This window comes from Cucurbita moschata, unplaced genomic scaffold (assembly GCF_002738365.1).
Source record: "Cucurbita moschata cultivar Rifu unplaced genomic scaffold, Cmos_1.0 Cmo_Scf00008, whole genome shotgun sequence".
NCBI classification, from domain to species: Eukaryota; Viridiplantae; Streptophyta; class Magnoliopsida; order Cucurbitales; family Cucurbitaceae; genus Cucurbita; species Cucurbita moschata.
The window spans coordinates 3,859,156-3,878,341 of NW_019268524.1; the positions used below are offsets into that span (position 1 = coordinate 3,859,156).

Sequence of the window (19,186 nt, forward strand, 5' to 3'; positions counted from 1 at the left end):
GGGGGGGGGGGGGGGGGGGGGTCGTATGAAAACACAAGCAACAAAAAAAATCCCCATATGGTTTGATCCACAAATTATAGGATTCTATCACCTGACTCATTCCAAGGTACTCAGAAATCCGTAATGCAAGCAAGTGTTGGTGGGCATTGATTAAACGAGCAATCAGAACAGGTGCTGTAAGAAGCTGAAAGGAACACATTTATTTAGTATGAAGATCCATTATATTTCAAGAAACTGAAAACTCTTATCAGAAATCATAGAGGACCTTGAACTGTTGTATACTGAGAGGGATGCCAATCTCTGGGTTGCGTACAGCATTTAAAACTCGCAATAGTCTGCACATCTCTTGTATTCGTTCGCGATTAAAATTGCTGCCAAAGCCAACTGGATATCATTATGGAGAGCAAAATCAGAGATAACACTAAAAAGAACTTTATATTTTTTAAACGAAACAAATTTCACTAAAGGGTGAAATCGGTAAGAGGTTAAGGATAAGAAATCCTCCCAAAACCTGGCCAAAGGAGTAATCAGTGGGCATGAATCAAAGAGGTAAAGAATAATAACAAAAAACTTAGAGAAGCACTTATTGTTCAAACCACATGACATATTGCCAACAATGTCCAAACGTAAAAAGGTTAAATAAGCTAAATTTGTGCTTGTTTGGAAGGATCATCATACTTAATTCTAAACAAGCTACCACTTAATTATGTTATGACCAAATAAAAAGTAAGAAATGGCAGGCACCTGCCTATTTAAATTCAAAAGAAAAGAGTAAGTACACCCGGAATTTTCCTCATTTAAAACAAAAGAACTAAGAACAAGCAACATCATAAAAAAGTAGTTAAAATGTAACACTAGAATCACTGACCTGCAAAAGGCTTGGCCATAGCTGGAAGCTCTTAACAGGGTCTGCTGCCGAGAAATATCAAATTCATGGCCAGCAGCATCCACGCATGCTTCAACAGCCTCATGTAATGATGGGCGTATCAGTCTTAAGTTTTCATCTGCCTGGCCAACATAATATTGACAATTAAATAAAAAGAATAATAACAAATCACAGAAAATATTTCACAGTATTTTGTGGGTACACTAATATTATCATCAAGAACATGAATTTGCAAACTAAAATAAATTTACCATTACAAAACCAGCACCGAGATTTCTTCCAAGCAAAATTAAAAAAATATATATATAGAAAATAAAATATAGTTGAGACCAATTGTGAAACAGGCACTGAATTTTTCTTTCATGTAACTCTATGCTCGAAAATTCTCTTGGAGGGCATATAGTATATGGCAATGGGAAAGTGAATGTGAAGCTTAGAAATAGGATGATTGTGTTTGGTAAATGAGAATGAAACTGGAAAAATATGATTTATATTTATATCTATTTATTGTATGCTTAGAATGCCAATGTCCATTGATACCACTGATTTGTTAAATCTATTCCCCGCCGCCAATGTCCAATCGTAACATAAGTCTGTTAAATCCATTCCCTGTCCCTTTGTGTTGCAAACCAAATGGCTCCTCCTTCATAGTTCTCTAACCAAATGGCTCCTCCTTCATAGTTTCCTAATCAAATGGCTCCTCCTTCTAAAAGATCCTCCGATACCACTTGTAGACATTACAAATAGAAAAAATATTTCAATGAGCTTATAAGACTACAACTACTTGTAACGACCCAAATCCACTGCTAGCATATATTGTCCTTTTTGGGCTTTCCCTTTCGGGCTTCCCCTCAAGGTTTTAAAACGCGTCTGCTAGGGGAAGGTTTACACACCCTTATAAAGGGTGTTTTGTTCTCCTCCCTAACAAATGTGGACATCACACTACTAGTGCTGTGTAAAGTACGGAAAATGACAAAATAACTATTCACTCAAAAATAAACTACTGAAAGATAATTTTTTGGTTCGATTCTCCCAGCAGACTCTCTCCCATAGATTTCAGAGGGACCTTTTTTATCCTCATTGTAAAACTACCAAACGACAATAGTTATGGAATAAATTTAAGCTAGTCTCCACCATCTAAAACAGAGAAAAATAGCTTAGTTAACACTACATTTTTTCACAAGAAAGAGGAAAATTAACATCACCTTCGCACTACGTCTGTCAAAATGATCCAATGCATCATACAGAAGAGCTGCAGGAGAGGTACTTCCGATCCTGAAGATTGTTACGGTGGAATCGGGTACTCTTTGAAGAAATTCCGTACTGGTATTAGATAATATCCTCACCCCATCACACTCGGGTATCAGAACAACCGGTTCATCATAAAGGTAACGAACAGGATCTCCATCTGGACCCATCATCAAAAGCATATCATCCCAATAAAGAAGTACACTATCCATTCCACACCAAGCTAACTGCTCCGGAGGAAGAGCTGACTGCAGCCAGAAAACAAGAGACAGACATGATCAAACATAATAGATGTCCAATTCATTCAAGAAAACTGTATCAGATCAAGCCCACCGCTAATAGATTTTGTCCTCTTTAAACTTCCCCTTCTAGGCTTCCCCTCGAGGTTTTAAAATGCGTCTGATAAGGAGAGTTTTCTACACCCTTAAAAGGAATGCTTCGTTCCCCTCTCCAACCAATGTGGAATCTCACAAAAACAAAGTATGAATAAGAGGCAAGAATAAAGGAACTTCAGAAAAATGCCAAATGAATGGATGCTTGTAGGCTGAATAAACTAATTGTCCTAGTCCACCATGCTTTGAAACATCGAATCATCTTGATGTCAAATAAACGATCTTCTTAAGAAAAAAAAAAAAAAAATTAAACCCGAACATTGAATCATTACATTCAAGTGAACAGTTGTTATTATGCAAGTACGACCAGAAAAAATAGACTAGGATTGGCATCTTATGTAACTTTTATCCATTTCGTAAGAACAACCTCAAATTGCAAAAACACGTAGCTAACCTCACACTCACGATCCAGAATTGTTTTCTGTAAGTCTGAAGTTAAAACCAAAAGCCTCCCGTCGTGGGTAAACGCTGCCAACCACTTTCCATCTAAAGAGACGGCCATCCTCTGCAGCGGCCCATCTAGCACGCCCTCGCCAAGGCGCTGCACTCCATCCTCCTCAACAGCTATCACACACGACTCCCCAACTCCGAGCAACACCTCCACATTCCCAGACATGGTGTATTGAGGCTCGATTACCGCCATACAATGCGGCAAATCCTCAATTCCAGGGTCCGAAAGCTTACACGATTTCGGATTCTTGAAATCCGAGATGCAAAAAATCTGGTTGGCCTCGGTTATGCACACAACTCCATTGCCCCAAAACACACATTCCACTACATTCTGCTCAAAACACTCCTTACCCATCGAAAAATTCGGTTCCAGAAGCTCGGCATGAATATTGTAGCGGTAAACAGTGCCATCCTGCACCACACAGACAAGAGTTTGATCATCGGTCCACGACATGCCAATCAACCGTCCCCCAGGGTTCCGCCAAACGGTCTCTGCCAGCTGAACACCTGCACAGTTGAAGATTCGCAGCTTCCTGAGGGCGGATTCTGCGTAGAGCTGAACGATCTTGGAGTCATCACGAATAATGGCGATGGGACCGCCAAAGGGAGCACAGGCTACCTTATTCCGGCCAAGGTCAATATGCTTCCATCTCATAGGATAAAGCTCCGGCTTGCGGTAGTACCGATTATGAAGGAGCTGCCATTCCGCAGCAACCGATACGTTAGCCATGAAAAAGCAATCACAGCTACAGAATTGTTCAAGATTTCAGTCCTTCGTGAAGCAGATTGAACGAACAAACAGAAGAATTACAGATTGAGATTCGTAAATTGGCTCGAAAACGTTGGAATCGATCATTCAGTCAATTCGAGCAAAGGGGAAAAAAATTAAGAAAGAAATTGGAAGAAAGTGAAGGTCCCATATTTGTCGAATGAAGCTCCCCCGGTTCATATAGACCGCAGGTCGGTTTGAACCGTACGGTATTTTGATGATCCAACTATACAGGCTGAATTGGGCTCAATGAGGCCCAAACTAGGCCCACTTATAGCCTCTTCTGGGCTTAAATAAATGGGCCGTCTTTGGCAGTGGCCCATTGAAAGTAGCCGATTTCAGAAATTGCAACTTTTTATAATTAAAAAATATTTTTCATAATTAAAAAATACCAAAATTTAAATTAATAATTTTAATAACCAACTTAATTAGTATCATAAAGTTATAAATATTTTTTAATTATTTTTTTTCGTTTTATTTATTATAAGTCATTAACTTAATCATAAAAACTTAGGTAAAATATCAACGTGATGATATATTGAATCATTTGCACCAAATTTTCTTCCACTTCATAATGAATAATAACATAATAATAACTTATTATTATTATTATTTTGTTACTTTAAATTAATGTTCAAAAAGCATATGATAAAAAAAATTATTGGAAGAGGAAATTACTTAATTACCCTTAAATGTGGCCCAAATTTAGCATGTAATCCCTTTATTTCTCATTTCACGTTAAAAACATTATATACATGTAAAATTTATGTATTAAAGATTTTATAACGTAACTCTAAATATGGTTGTAACAGTCTAAGGCCAACATTAATATATATTATCCATTTTGGCCCGTTATGTTACAAATATTATAGAGTCAGTCATCGAATGGTGCGAAGTATTGGTTGGAATAGGGTTACACTCTCTCTATAGTAAACACATTTTAAAAAATCGTGAGAGTGACGACGATATATAACAGGTCAAAGCGGACAATATATTCTAGTGGTGAGATGGGAGTATTAAGTTTAATTGATAATTTTGTAGTATTAAGTTTAGAGTACTTTATTTATTTATTTTTGCATATTTTTCTATTAAAAGCTAAAGCAGCTCAAAAGGTAGTCTTTATGGGCAGCTTCATGATAAAATGTTTCTTTTTCCTTCTAAAAATTGATGAAAGGCATTCATAAAGTTTGAAATTATAATAATCTATTTATTAAAAAATCATATCGTAATTCACCGGTAAATATAATAAAAACAAGGTTGTGGGACCCATTTTAAAACTTTAGAAAAACATGAATTAATAATTTAAATATGTGAGGTTGACATAAAGAGAAAAATAAATAAATAAATAAATCAATGATGACGTGTAAAATTATATTTAATAAAGTGTTTTTTTAAAGATAATATTAAATTAGTTTGAATTGATTATTTGTTGTACATTTTTGTTTATAATATATTTATATTTATTTTGTTTTCTCTTAATTTTATAATTATTTATTCTTCGACCACTTCTAAAAATTAACCCAACCCAAAAAATTTCGTCATTACTTAACCAGAGTTGTTGAAAATTTTATAACCCGAACAATTGAGTTAGGTTTAAAAAATGCCCCAATCCAATCCACAAACATCCCTGTTGGATGATAAAAGTCCCACATCGGCTAATTTAAGGAATGATCGTAGGTTTATAATCAAAGAATACTCTCTCCATTGGTATGAGGCGTAAGAGCTTATGCTCAAAGTGGACAATATCATACCATTGTGGAAAGTCGTGTTCATCTAACAATCCTATATGTGGAAATATCGACGTGTCGATAAAACTTAAACCCGTTGCTACATCCACTCTATCCACAAATCTTTATCCCTTAGAACTCAATAATAGTAACCAAATAAACTAATAAAATAGGTCAAAAAGTATATGTGAGCGTTTCAAGTCAGCTTGCACTCAACATGATTAATTTCAACGAACAACTGTTCAACTCTACTGTATTCGACTATCAAAGTAAACTCGTAGAATATTAAATCATAGATAATCTAACAATTATCACCTCTAAACACGTAACGGTTAGATGATGCAAGAACAAAAGATGGTGACTAAAAAATGATGTAATAAGGAGCAAATGGTTGAGTGCCAATATAACACAGCTCCTGTTGAATAATGTTGAGTTCAATGGAAACAAACAAATTTGTTGAATGTGGAGAACAAAAAAGATAATGTTCTGAGCAATATCCACTAACAGCCCACTTTCAGATTGTGGCTAGCATTTTCTTCTCTTATTGAAAGTTGTAACCATTTTTGCTGTGAAATTCCACTACATTCTTTATGTCACTCCCCATAAAATCATATAAAATTTCACACAGTGAACCCCACATGGTTGAAGACTTTGTCCATACTACCTGTTCTTGAGATGTTCATGCTAAAAGAAACCCTACAGGATAGCACCAACTCAAACAGTTCCTACTTTTTCTTTTGCTTTCTAGATCATGTGAGATGGTTTTCTTAAAGTCAAAGAAAATCATCGAGTATCAAACCTCCAACTTTTGATCGACTTGTTGTATGGTGAGAATGTATGTAGAGTGATTATGAGATCCCACATCAGTTGGGGAGGAGAACGAAACATTCTTTATAACGGTGTGGAAACCTCTCCCTAGTAGATGCGTTTTAAAAAACTTGAGGGGAAACACGAAAAAGAAAGCAGAAAGAAGACAATATTTGCTAGCGATGGGCTTAGGCTGTTATAAATGGTATCAGAGCCAGACACCGTGCAATGTGCCAGTGAGGAGGCTGAGCCCAGAAAGGGGGTGGACAAGAGGCGGTGTGCCAACAAGGACACTATATCCCAAAGGGAGTGGATCGGGGGGTCCCACATCAATTGGAGAAGGGAACGAGTGTCAGCGAGGACGCTGGACCCCGAAAAGGGGTGGATTGTGAGATCCCATCGGTTGGAGAGAAGAATGAAACATTCTTTATAAGAGTGTAGAAACCTCTCCCTAGTAGACGCGTTTTAAAAACCTTGAAGGAAAGCCCGAAAGAGATAGTCCAAAGAGGACAATATCTACTAACAGTGAGCTTGGGCCGTTACAAATGGTATCAGAGCCAGACACCGAGCGATATGCCAACGAGGAGGCTGGGCCTCGAAGGGGGGTGGACTGTGAGATCCCACATCAGTTGGGGAGAAAATGAAGCATTCTTTATAAAAGTGTGGAAACCTCTTCCTAGCAGACACATTTTAAAAACCTTGAGCAGAAGCCCGAAAGAAAAAGCACAAAGAGTACAATATCTACTAGCAGTGTGCTTGGGCCGTTACGATAATTTTGCACAGATAGATGATAAGCCGTTACGATAATTTTGCACAGACAGATGATATGTGAGACAGAAATTGTAAAAGTAATCTGTTTTTGTATCTAATGGTCATTAGAGACCGACATATTTTTAGATCAACATCCAACACAAGGCAGATGTATTTCTAGAGAAAAATCAAGTACCTTAGTTGAGCGTCCTCTTTAGGCATTATTGATCACAACCCTTTATTGCTCCCCTCCTCTGACATTGTCCAGCCTTTTCCTTTTACCTCGTTGCTACAAAAGCTTTGAAGACCCCTTGTGAAATCCATAGCAACCAAGTAAGCAGCTTTCAAGAGTGGGTTCTGCATTGTGCTTGGTGCCTGTTTCATCATAAGCAAATAAACAATGCTATTTTTACAGAACAAAAAGTCCTCTTTCTCCATTCTTTTTCTCCTTCTTCTTCTCACATTTCAACCACTCAGTTCATCCCAACAGCTCAAGAAAAATGTGGAATTCAATACAAGCAAGAAAGATCACAGCCAGAAGGTTTCTTATTGTTCTTCCTATTGTTTCATTTTCATATTTGAAATGAATATCATTGCAGAAAAAGAAGGTTTAGAATGTATAGCTGAAAGTGATTATTGGTTAATAATGGCAGCAGATTAGTTCCAGCTTACTATTTGATATCACACTCCATGGATTTCTTCTATGGGCTTCAATGGGGTTCCTTATGCCGGTTGGGATTCTAGTTATCAGAATGTCCAACAGAGAGCAATGTGGAAGAAGGCTGAAGTTTTACTTTTACATTCACACAATTCTACAGGCAAGTTCATCTCTTGTTCATCTCAATCTTCTCTAGCAATAATGAAATTCCGTTCGATAACTATTTTGGTTTTTGAAAGTTATATAACGGCTCAAGCCCACCGCTAGTAGATATTGTCCTCTTTAGGCTTTCCCTTTCGAGCTTTCCCTCAAGGTTTTAAAACACGTCTGCTAGGGAGAGGTTTCCACACCCTTATAAAGAATATTTTGTTTTCTCCCCAACCGATGTGGGATCTCACAATCCACCCCGCTTCAGGGCCCAACGTCCTCGCTGGCACTCGTTCCCTTCTTCAATCGATGTGGGACCCTCCCAATCCACCCCTCTTTCGGGGCCCATTGTCCTTGCTGGCACAGCCTCGTGTCCACCCCCTTAGGGGATCAGTTTCCTTGCTAACACAATGCTTGGTGTCTGGTTCTAATACTATTTGTAATTGCCCAAGTCCACAATTAGTAGATATTGTCCTCTTTGAGCTTTCCCTTTCGGGCTTCCCCTCAAGGTTTTTAAAACGTGCCTGTTAGGGAGAGGTTTCCGCACTCTTATAAATAATGTTTCGTTTCCTTCCCGACCGATGTGGAATCTCACAATCCACCCCCCATTTGGGGCCCGACATTCTCATTGGTACTCGTTTTCTTCTCTAATCGATGTGGGACCCCCAATCCACTCCTAAGGACGTTGGCACACCGCCTCGTGTCCACCCCCCTTTAGGGATTAGCCTCCTCACTGACAAATCCTCCGGTGTCTGGCTCTTATACCATTTATAACTGTCCAAGCCCACCGCTAGCAGATATTGTCCTCTTTGGGCTTTCTCTTTCAAGCTTCCCCTCAAGGTTTCTAAAACGTGTCTGCTAGGGAGGGGTTTCCACACCCTTGTAAAGAATGTTTCGTTTCCTCCCCAACCGACATGGGATCTCACACATTACTTCCACCTAAATGTTTCTTTCTTTATTCAAAAACTAAAAGATTCTGAAAAAACTTGCTTTCGTTTTTTAAATTTGGGTAAGAATTCTATTGTTTCTACGTTAAGGAAAGTGAAAACCATAGTGAATCCTTTGATCATCAAATGGGGCCTAAAATAAACTCTATGGTGTTTGTTTTCTTAAAGAAGAATCCTTTTAAACTAAACAAACAATAACTACATAGAGTTGCACGAAAGCATCATCATTAATGCAATTAGCTTTATCTTTTCACTAAACAAGCAAACAATCCACATTTTTCTTGACTTTATGAGCTTAATGATGGTTCAAGAGAAATCCCAAGGGCCCTGATTCTGAATATCTTATACAGCCCCCAAGTTTCTAAACACAAAAAGTTGATCCAGCAGAATATTATGAATACTTGCATCGAAAGAAAAGACAGGCATCATCACATTCTAACTAATTAGATAGTTAAAATTCCAAATTTATAGTAGCAGTTTGATGGATTTTGATGATCCTTTAATCACAAAGATGGGTTCATTACATTATCTTAACTTGATTATGATGAACAGATACTCTCTGTATTACTAGTCACAGCTGGAGCAGTCATGTCTATCAAGAAATTCAACAATGCTTTCAATAATAACCATCAAAGAATAGGGATTGGCCTATATGGGATGATCTGGTTACAGGCATTGATTGGAATTGTAAGGCCAAAGAGGTAAAGTTTCATATTTTCTTCAAATATGCAGCAATAGTTTATTAGAAAGAGTTATTGTGAGGTTGTTTTCAAAGTAGTATTGAAACAGCCCAAACTCACCGCTAGCAGATATTGTTTGCTATACCTTGTTACATATCGTCGTCAGCCTCACAATTTTAAAACGTGTCTGCTAGGGAGAGGTTTCCACATCCTTATAAAGAATACTTATTTCCTCTCTCCAACTGATGTGGGACCCCGTAATTCATTCCTGTCCGTGGATTTAGATAACAAAACAAAGGAAGTAGTGTTCAGTGGATTTAGATCAGGAAAGAGGAATAGTATGATTTGTTTCAATTTGTATACTCTGAATCCATTCCTTTCTCATATTCTGGCAGGGGCTCTAGAACAAGGAGCCTATGGTTTTTCATACACTGGATGCTTGGCACTGCAGTATCTCTCCTAGGAGTTTTCAATGTATACTCAGGATTATTTGCTTACCACGAGAAAACGTCACGAAGGATACGAATTTGGACCATAATTTTCACTGTTGAAATTTCTTTGATTTCCTTCTTTTACCTATTCCAAGACAAACTGGAGTATATACAAAAGCAAGGAGTTATTTTGGGCAGTGATTTGGTAACACCTACTGATCAAGGGCTCTCACCAAATGACAAGCAAAAGGAACTGCCTACTGATCCATGCTGAAGGAGTAAACAGAGTTGTCAAAAGGTTGTTTTCACTAACATGAGATTGTTGTCACTCTTCTTATCATTTCTCTCTTCTTATTGGGATTTGTAAGTTTCATTTTCTAGATTTTGTTAGAGACGGAGAGTGAATGTTATTGTTCTTCACTCGTCTCTCGTGCTTTCCAAAGCTCGAGGCTCACTTGACTAAAGTGCAATAGCCCTTTAGGGCTTCAGTTTTTTTTAAGAATGTAAATAAATTTTTTATAATGTAAAGGTTAAGAAAATTGAGTGTTTTTTGAGATTTTAGGAATGTTAATGTGTTTAGTTGGGCTTGAGAACTCGGCACGAGCCTCAAAAGAAGAGTCTCACTTCTTTGAAACAAGGTGCATAGGTCGCACCTTGGGCCTATGGGTCACAATCGCACCTTGTCGGGACTCGCACCAATGTCACTAAGCACACACCACAGTGGGTCTCCTTAGAAATCAAGAACGGATCTGTTACAAAAGCAAGGAGTTATTTTGGTCCTTGTGATTTGATAAAACCCCATAAATAGTTTCTAGATAGGGACTGTTTTGTAAAGTTTTATCAAACCACAGGGACTAATTCTGACGTTTTTTATTCTTAAACGGTAAAATCATATATGAAACAGCAGCCGGTCGTAACTTTTCAAGAAATATAGAACTAAAAATTGAACAATAGAAACTATGAACACGGGGTTAAGGATATCAAGATATTACCACTTCTATATATATATATGATGTTTGTATAAACAGCATATCATGGAAAAAGTTGCACATAACCAGTCAGTATAGCAATACCTAATATTACAATAGGTGGCAGAATTACAAATGCTCCAACTGTAGCAAAGAAAACTGAATCATTCCTTTGAGATACTTCATTCAAGTATTCTTGTCTTTTGATGTTCCTCTTCTGTGAAATTGTCAAAAACTTGGCACTAACCTTCTTCAAGTTCTTACCCAACGGAATGCTAAAATCGTCGTCTCTGTCTCTGAACAATTGTGCAAGCTGATCACGGATTGTAGTTCTCTGGTAATTGCCATCACTCTCATAACCTGAGAACATAAAATCTCAGTAAGTTCAAGTGAAATTGTAACAACCCAAGCTCACCGCTAGCAGATATTATCATCTTTGGGCTTTCTCTTTCGGGCTTCCCTCAAGGTTTTTAAAATGCGTTTGCTAGGGAGAAGTCTCCACACCCTTATAAAGAATGTTTTGTTCTCCTCCCCAACCGATGTGGGATCTCTCAGATATGACATTTTTCAATGAAATAAGACTAGTACATTTCAATGAAATAAGCCCACTTACCATCAACTAATTGGCTACCGGAAGAGAGTTGCTCCAAGAGATCAAGCTGTGTGCGTGCAGAAGAAGATGCTCCTTTACATGTGAAAAGAAAAATGGTTAATCTTTAAACCGAGTACGTTAAACTACACTTTTAGTCTAACGCTTTAACTCTAGTTTCAATTTGATTTCTATACTTCTAAAACTTTCATATTTCGTCGTCATTATTTGCTTAAAGGTTATCATATACAGAAGTGTAACAAAAATCCCATATGGCAAGTTGTTCATAGATATTGAAAATGAACTCTATGATAGATTATTTTGGTGTGATGCATAAAATTGACTTGAGACATAAATTTTGGTTGGCTCTTAAGGCATCATTTTGATTGAAAATTATAAAAATGGCTATGACTAATGTTGTTTTGGAGTACCAGAGGATATTGTCCACAAATAGCTCTCTATATTGCGTTTTTGTTATTCATTGGTCACAACAAATGTTTGATAACCTTTACTCAAATAATAAGAACTATAATATGAATGATATTGAAAATTTTGAAACCACAAGAACTGAATTGGAAATGGAATCAGGCCATGTCAAAGCAAAGAAACCACAAATGTATTTAACAAGAAAAAGCAAGATCATCTTTACTTTAATATATTTATAGCGATAGACCACTTGGATTTCACAAAAACAATTTAAAATCTCAAGCGTTGAGTACTAGGAATAGGATTCTTTCATTATAAGCGGCCTTAAACTATAGGATTACACAGACAAGAATCAACCTACTCACAATTTTGAAGGAACAACTAAACAACAAGAAAAGAGAGACGAAGCAGTGAATTGATGCATACCAGAAGAAGACGAAATGAGAAGCTCTTCATCTTGAACTCTACCCTCAGCGCCCTCTGAAACAGCGAATTTTCTCGAAGAAGATGAACAACGAGAATGGAACTTCAAAAGGAGCGATGTATTCTGCTGCAGATTTGAGTAAGAAGAAGAAGAAGGGTACGGATTCGGGCAATGAAACGCAGTAATGAGATTCGAGGCCATGATTTCGTTGTTTTCAAGTGAAAAATCTATGGCTTCTGGTCACCATTACTGGGACTGGAAGCGGAGCTTGAACAATTTCCCCATAAATTAGCGGCTACAATTGATTTATTTATTTATTTATTTTTCCAGTTTTTCAATTTGGTTTTTGGAATATTAATTTCCATCGTGCATTTATAGCCACTTCAATTTTTGTAATTTGATTGAAATTACCTTCGCCACATAAATTGGGAAATAAATATAAGTATGTTCAATTATGCACTCTAAAAATAAATGAAAATTAAGTTTTTTTTCATCGCTAATATTTTTTAATATTAATATTTTCATAAATTAGTATATCAATGAATCAATTGATATTACACTCAATACATATTAACTTCATATAACTTAATAAATATTTTAGTTTTTTTAATATATTTAAAATATTAATTAATTTTGTTATTTAATTTAAAAAATGTTTTATTTTTTAAAAAAAGTTGCATCTTTCTTTAAAGTTTATTCTCAAATTAAAAATTAATTAGCAAATTATTACACGAATGTCTAGAATGACATGATAAAAACCAAAACGATTGCTTAAATTAAGCAAAAAGAATTATGTTGAGTTTTTTATATAATATTTTGACAGACTTTTACTTCAATAATAGTTTTGGAATGTTTTAAAAATATAAAAAATAATATTACTACTTTTGAATAATATTTTTTTGAAAATTTGAGGATATTTTTACTATTAAGCTAAAATTAAATTGAAGAAGAAATTCAAACGACTATAAAATAAATCTAAAATATTCACACAAAAAAAGGGGGGTAATTTTGGTCATTTGACAATTAGGGACGAAGGGACATGTAAATATGACCATTGAAAATTTACAAAAGCTGGGCGTTTCCCTTCCATTTGAGAAAAATAAATATTTTAAGATATCTGCATCAAATCCGATTCTGAGCAAAATCTTGGTGACTTTGTTTCCCATTGTTTTACGCTCTCTCACAGAAACTCAACAGGGAAAAAAGAAAAAGCTCAAGGGAGACAATATCTACTAATGAACAAGCTTAAAAAGAACAATTTCTGCTAGCGATAGATTTGGACTCTTACCGATAAAGAAAAAGTCTAAACAACATATAATATCAGCTGGGAGTGAGTTTGGTTGGTTTGGACCTTCTGAAATTTAATCCTAAAACGAAATGAATCTGATGAGGAATTTGACAAATTCGGCAGGAAGGATGGGAATTACAAAAGAACTGTTGTTGCCTGAACTAGACAGACAAGAGAACAGAAGCAACAAAGAAAATGCTCTGGCTCCCAAATGGTGGATCCCCTTCAAATACAAGCTAGTTCAAACCTTGATTAATAAAAGAGCCAATGGGTCCATATTTTGGTGCAATACTAGAATGGGATAGGTCTGCAGCCATGGCTGACTTAGTACTCATCAGACCCAGTGGTGCACCAAGGGCTGTTTAAGCACTAAGAGGGACATTACTCAAAAGCCCGACATTCTGGCGGGACATCGAAGACGACATTCGGTTTCTTGCTTGGGAAAGTTTGAAGGGTTCTGTCAGGTTTAATGTAGCTTTGGAGGCATTGAAATCTTGTGCTGAGAGTTAGGGAAGCAACAATGTTTGTATTCCTGGTCATTCCTTAGGTGCTGGGTTTGCTCTACAGATGGGGAAGGCCTTAGCTAAAGAAGGAATCTATGTTGAAACTCACTTGTTTAATCCTCCTCCTGTTTCAGTAGCTATGAGCTTGAAGAACATAGGGGAAAAGGCAGAGTTTGCTTGGAAGAGAATCAAATCAATGCTTCATTCAGGCAGGGAAACAACAGAGAACAGCAATAGTTTAGGAGAAAAAACATCAACAGCAGCTGGTTCAAGGAGTTGGGTATCGAATCTAAACATGTTGAAGAATCCAGGGAAGTGGGTCGCACATCTATATGTAAATAACATGCTGTTCATATACTGAATCTGATCAAGTAGAGAAAAGCAATGAAGGGAAAGAAAATGTTACCCCCACAAATGGGAATGGGAAAGCGGCGGCAGCTGCAGCAAAGTTGTTTGTGATGTCAATGGGAAAACATAAGTTTCTTGAAGCTCATGGATTGGAACAATGGTGGTCTGATGATTTGCAGCATCAGCTAGCTCTCCATGACAGCAAGCAGCTTAAATCCTTGTACACCCTTGCATCAGCACAACAACCAACACCGGGGCGTCCCAGCCGGTGAAGATCAATTGCTGGAAATTTGTGCAAATAACTCATTTCAACTTCAGGATATGTCGGTATAGTTCTTTTCAACTCTGTTTGGTTGAGCAAATCAACCTACAGTGAAACGATTAATTTGACACCAAGTGAAAAAACAGATGCAGATACATCACCATCAAACCAACTTCTGGATACTTTTCCAGAATCGCAAGGTTGAACCAATTGGTTCAGAGCGTTCTTCTTCCTATTGCACTTCTGTAAATCTATTTACATGAATGAAAATGAAAATGAAAATGGAAACTACCTATTCTACGACGAAGGTGCAGCATTGAACATTCATATCGTGATCGTCTTTTATATGAATAAACAGCTAATGTAAATGAATAAACAGCTAGGTTGAACACCTGCAGTTTGTGTGAGTGAATGAACGAACGAACGAACGGCAGGAGATTAGCAGCTGCCTTACCTCGATCCCCTTGTTTTCTTTCGTTCTCTTCCAAAGATCTATGAAACAAAAATTATTTAGCAAGTAGTAGTAAAGAGAAGAATGGAAAATATCACAATCTTTAAAGTTCTGCAACCCAAACAAGAAAAAAGGCAATCTGAATTTTAAAGCTTAAGAATGGCTACAAGGATCACCTTGCTTGGAATGTCATAAGGATCCCACACTTCAAATGGAAAACTATCATAGAAGCTAAAAACAAAAGAGAACGTATTGTGAAGAGCTCGAGTCACAACACGTCGCTAAAAAGCAGAACAGTATCAGGAACAGAAAAAAAGGGAACATTCAGAAAAAAAGGGAACATTTCTTCGGGAACCTCAAAGTTCGTATATTTCTGCTCTTTATCGTATTTCCCAAATTTTATAGATCATATTGACCAAAGCAGCTGGCTACACTAGTGCAGGAACATGAAGGTGTGATTGACTCACATGAGAAAATTCTCTACTAGAATTCAAAGGAAATAGTTGTTCCCGCTCCATTACCATTACTGGTTCACGAACTTAACTGATCGATTTCTTCGAGAACTATCCTCCAATAAGTAAGAAGATGAAGCTGGGTTACCCGGAAAATAACTTGTATGTACAGTCTATGCTGGAGATGCAAATAGGCACGATCTGTTGACGTTGGGCATCAAAACAACAATCCGAATGAAGGTATTATGAGCTGATCAACGGCCAAGAATGGAACTGGTTTTGAAGTTGCAAGCTACAAGGCCTTGAGAATCTATTGATGTACAGAATATGAACTGATTCCTACAGAGACATGAATAAAAAACAATTGGCCATTGACATCTAAAAGGAATAAAGCTAAAACAAACATTTAAGTAAGGAAGAAATGCAGATAGAGCAAACAAACATGGAAGCTAAGCAAGTGAAAGCAGAAAGAACAAGATGAGGTAGAAAAATTGGAGTAAAAGAACAGAGAGCTTGTGTCTTCGGTGCACGAAGACAGTGCCAAATCTACATCAAGTAGTATGATTTAATGAAAATGGTATACGTGACAGCCTAGCCAGTGCTAAACTTTCAAACCCCCTACGGCACCAATATGTATCCTCGAGGTAAAACTCACGTGCACATTAAAAATTTGAATAAGTTATACTAAAATCAGTCTACGCTAGAGCGAAAACCCATGATACCAAGAGATATACGTGCTGGACTGGTGGTAAAATAGTTATAAAGAAGAGCTACTAAAGAGTGTGAAACACAAGCAGCATGGAGCTCAAAGGATCCAACACAATTATCTTCAAGCTTCAAGGAAATATATACTATAGGCTTCAATTCACTTGTGGACCAAGGTAATCTTCTGTCAATGATTCCCCTGCCATCAAACATGGACACAACTTCCAATTGTATATCGAGTTTCCAATACTCACGAATGCCTCCCCAAGGCACACACACAGCAAATGCAACATTGTTATATAGCTTTAATATCTCTTCCATTAACCAGTTAATCTTCCTGATTCCTGAAAGGTTCATAAAATTGTCTAGGAGATTTTTTGGTTACAAACGCTTGGCAAACGAAGGGGAGGAAGGAAAAATTAAAAAAAAAGTGAGCAAATAAAAGAAAAAAATCAGGGACAAGGAAAAATTACAATGAATAATGGGAAATATTGTACATGCCTACAAATTTGTACTCTGTCCTTACCCACCTTCACTCGATAGGAAGATAATGATACACAAGTACGATTTCACTTCCCTCTTCTGAAGGCAATAATACTATAACAAGTATCTATACATCATGATCATGATCAAGGATTTTCTGAAATGGACCAAATACAGTAAGCATCATTCATATTTTACGCAATTTGCAAAGCGGGAATGTGTTGGGAGCTAAAAACAAGAACCATTCTGTAACATGCAAATGCGAATATGACATAGATCCACTTACAGTTGGTTGACTGTTGACCCACTTGTCCAGGTTCAGTAAGACTTAATTCAATGTCATGACTAGCTGACCAACCAGGCTCGTAAGCTTCAAGAAAACCAATTTTTGCCTTATTAGGTAGATCATGAGGATGAACAAACGGCACTCCAGGAGGCCATCCAATCTCCATCCTTGTGCTGGCACAAGGGCTATCTAACCTGTGAATGTGACTCTCACAATCCTTCAGATTACAGAACCTTAATTTGATACCCTTCTTATCTGCGATGTCCTGTACTCTCTCCTTCAGAACTCTCTGTGCCTCAAGCCGTAATCTCTTAGAAGGGGGTAGTGGTTTGGTACTTGAATTATTCTTTCTCCTCCTCAATTTTATGGATCCTGTACCAGCATTTCATCGATCCAACAGCCTGTTAATTAAAAGCTTCTCACTAAGGGGTCTACTTACACTAGGAGGTTACTAAGAAGCTACACTACCCAACAAGTGGATAAAGATGGAACGAACAGAAAGCATTCAAACTATCAAGCAATAATAAACATCAAAAGAATGCAAAATATGCGGCTTCCAATCCATATTTCACCCAAGAGTATACATTAAAACATTGAATCATTTTCTCACAACGCTCTTTCACTATATAAAGAAATTCTCCAAATATATAGCAAAATGGCAATCTAAGAAGATGGCTCCTTATTATATCTAGGAAAGACATCGAAGGGAAAGGAAGGGTAAATTAAAAATTCATTGACCAAATACACAAGTACTAAACGTGTAAAACAAGATTAATATTGAATTTATGACTCTTTTTCAATAAGAAATGATTCCACTGATGAAATTAAGTTACAAAAAGGGGAGAGCCAAACCCCATACCAAGGGAGGTTACAGAAAGAAACCTCAATAAATGACATTCATCGGCAACAAAAGCAAAAATTATAAAAAGAAGATTTGGCCTACCCTCTTGGGATGTCGACAAACTGAAATTCTGGAAATTTGGGCGGTTAAAGAGTTGGTCGGTAGAGGGTGATCTCTGCATAAAGTCGTCAACTGGTACTGGAAGTTGGAATTGAACATCTACCCCATGGCCAGCTGCTCTCATTTCTGAACAATTAAGGCTAGTCATGGATTTAGGCATGAGTTTGAATGACAAGGAACATCGTCCATACATACTACCTTGAATATTATTCACTTCCGTTCTGAGCAGAGCAGGATTCACATACCCCGCAGTTGCTTGATAGAGTGCAAGTCCGGGATAAACTACAGCATCTTGAGGACCAAGATCTCCATCCACAAGAATCCATCTACCATGGAAATCTTTTATCAGTAAACCTGCCTTGTCCGACTTGACCAGAGTAATAAGACTTTTATCAATCTGATGTTCATGGTCAGATGTATACATTGCCAACTGGCTATCCTCTTGAGCAAATTTATGGTGATGCTCTCCATGAAATGAGGGCCTCCCATAACAGCACACAGACAACACGGAAGATGATATCTCCCTACTTCTTAGGGGAACATTATCGAGTATTTCTGTGAAAGGAGAGCTGCGCAAGTTTAGAGAGAAGCTAATCGCATCCAAAATAATTCGAGATGCCTTTCCAAAAACTGCATATATATCTGGCAAACCTGCTGGTGGTATCTCCATTTCATTGCCAGGCTCAACTTGAGTCAATCCAGGCCTATAATCATACGTTTCTTGCCACCCCTGAGCATCCGTATAGTAACCAGAAGTTCTGCACCACTCCAGCGAATCATTGTTTTGCATCAACTCAGCAGATGGACATGCAGCTCTCTGATGGAAGTAAAGGCGAGCAGAATCTAAACCAGACCTTAAAAGAGCCCCATCATATACAGGGAATTGTATGATGGCAGCAGAGTATTGAGCTAGTGAATGTGACAAAGTTGTGACCGATGATTTGAAAGACTCAGAAGGAACGCCTTCAGATGGTGCTAAATCGGTAAGCTTCACACGACCCAATGATGGCAGGCCATTGCCTTCCATGAAATGGAATGCTTTCAACGGCCAAAAACTCAATTCAAGCAACTCTGCCCGTAATATACAAGAAAAGGCCAAAAGTCCAATTAGTGACAGCTACAAAAAAAAAAAAAAAAAAAAAAAATTT

The 19,186-nt window shown here is 37.3% G+C and overlaps 4 protein-coding genes and 1 pseudogene across 16 annotated transcripts in view; 2 read left to right on the forward strand and 3 right to left on the reverse strand.

Annotated features, from left to right (window-relative positions):
* The window catches only part of LOC111445955 (protein VACUOLELESS1), a 10,294-nt gene extending 6,414 nt beyond the window's left edge, over positions 1 to 3,880 (reverse strand). Inside the window, exons 1-5 of the mRNA XM_023084518.1 lie at positions 2,921 to 3,880; positions 2,092 to 2,382; positions 869 to 1,008; positions 266 to 371; positions 92 to 184 (exon numbers count right to left, since the gene is read on the reverse strand). Of these exons, the coding sequence (XP_022940286.1) occupies positions 92 to 184; positions 266 to 371; positions 869 to 1,008; positions 2,092 to 2,382; positions 2,921 to 3,706 (1,416 nt within the window). The 5' untranslated portion in view covers positions 3,707 to 3,880. The remainder of the gene's footprint in view (positions 1 to 91; positions 185 to 265; positions 372 to 868; positions 1,009 to 2,091; positions 2,383 to 2,920) is intronic.
* A 3,188-nt stretch (positions 3,881 to 7,068) lies between these two features.
* LOC111445962 lies at positions 7,069 to 12,626 on the reverse strand. Its single transcript, XM_023084534.1, has 4 exons — positions 12,302 to 12,626; positions 11,474 to 11,545; positions 10,966 to 11,220; positions 7,069 to 7,404 (listed from the first exon to the last, which is right to left on the reverse strand). The coding sequence occupies exons 1-4, from the start codon at positions 12,498 to 12,500 to the stop codon at positions 7,319 to 7,321; spliced, it is 612 nt and encodes a 203-aa protein (XP_022940302.1). The 5' UTR covers positions 12,501 to 12,626; the 3' UTR covers positions 7,069 to 7,318.
* On the forward strand, positions 7,322 to 10,448 carry LOC111445961 (cytochrome b561 domain-containing protein At4g18260-like). 2 transcript variants are annotated; one of them, XM_023084533.1, is made up of 4 exons: positions 7,322 to 7,570; positions 7,686 to 7,847; positions 9,334 to 9,482; positions 9,857 to 10,448. In XM_023084533.1, exons 1-4 carry the CDS (start codon positions 7,430 to 7,432, stop codon positions 10,164 to 10,166), a joined length of 762 nt encoding a protein of 253 aa, XP_022940301.1. In that variant the 5' UTR covers positions 7,322 to 7,429; the 3' UTR covers positions 10,167 to 10,448. The 2 variants fall into 2 exon arrangements, with proteins under 2 accessions (XP_022940301.1, XP_022940300.1); XM_023084532.1 differs by having other exon boundaries at positions 7,400 to 7,570; positions 7,683 to 7,847.
* Positions 12,627 to 13,346: 720 nt separating the features above from the next.
* LOC111446250 lies at positions 13,347 to 14,710 on the forward strand (annotated as a pseudogene).
* LOC111445959 overlaps positions 14,276 to 19,186 on the reverse strand; it is a 6,425-nt gene continuing 1,514 nt past the window's right edge. For 3 of the 12 annotated variants that reach the window (XM_023084525.1, XM_023084524.1, XM_023084526.1), the window contains 3 exons: positions 18,021 to 19,109; positions 17,078 to 17,449; positions 14,372 to 15,942 (listed from right to left, as the gene is read on the reverse strand). In XM_023084525.1, the coding sequence (XP_022940293.1) occupies positions 15,941 to 15,942; positions 17,078 to 17,449; positions 18,021 to 19,065 (1,419 nt within the window). In that variant the 5' untranslated portion in view covers positions 19,066 to 19,109 and the 3' untranslated portion in view covers positions 14,372 to 15,940. Of the gene's footprint in view, positions 15,943 to 17,077; positions 17,450 to 18,020; positions 19,110 to 19,186 lie in introns of all 12 variants that reach the window. The other 9 variants (XR_002710966.1, XR_002710964.1, XR_002710962.1 and 6 more) reach the window with 9 other exon arrangements.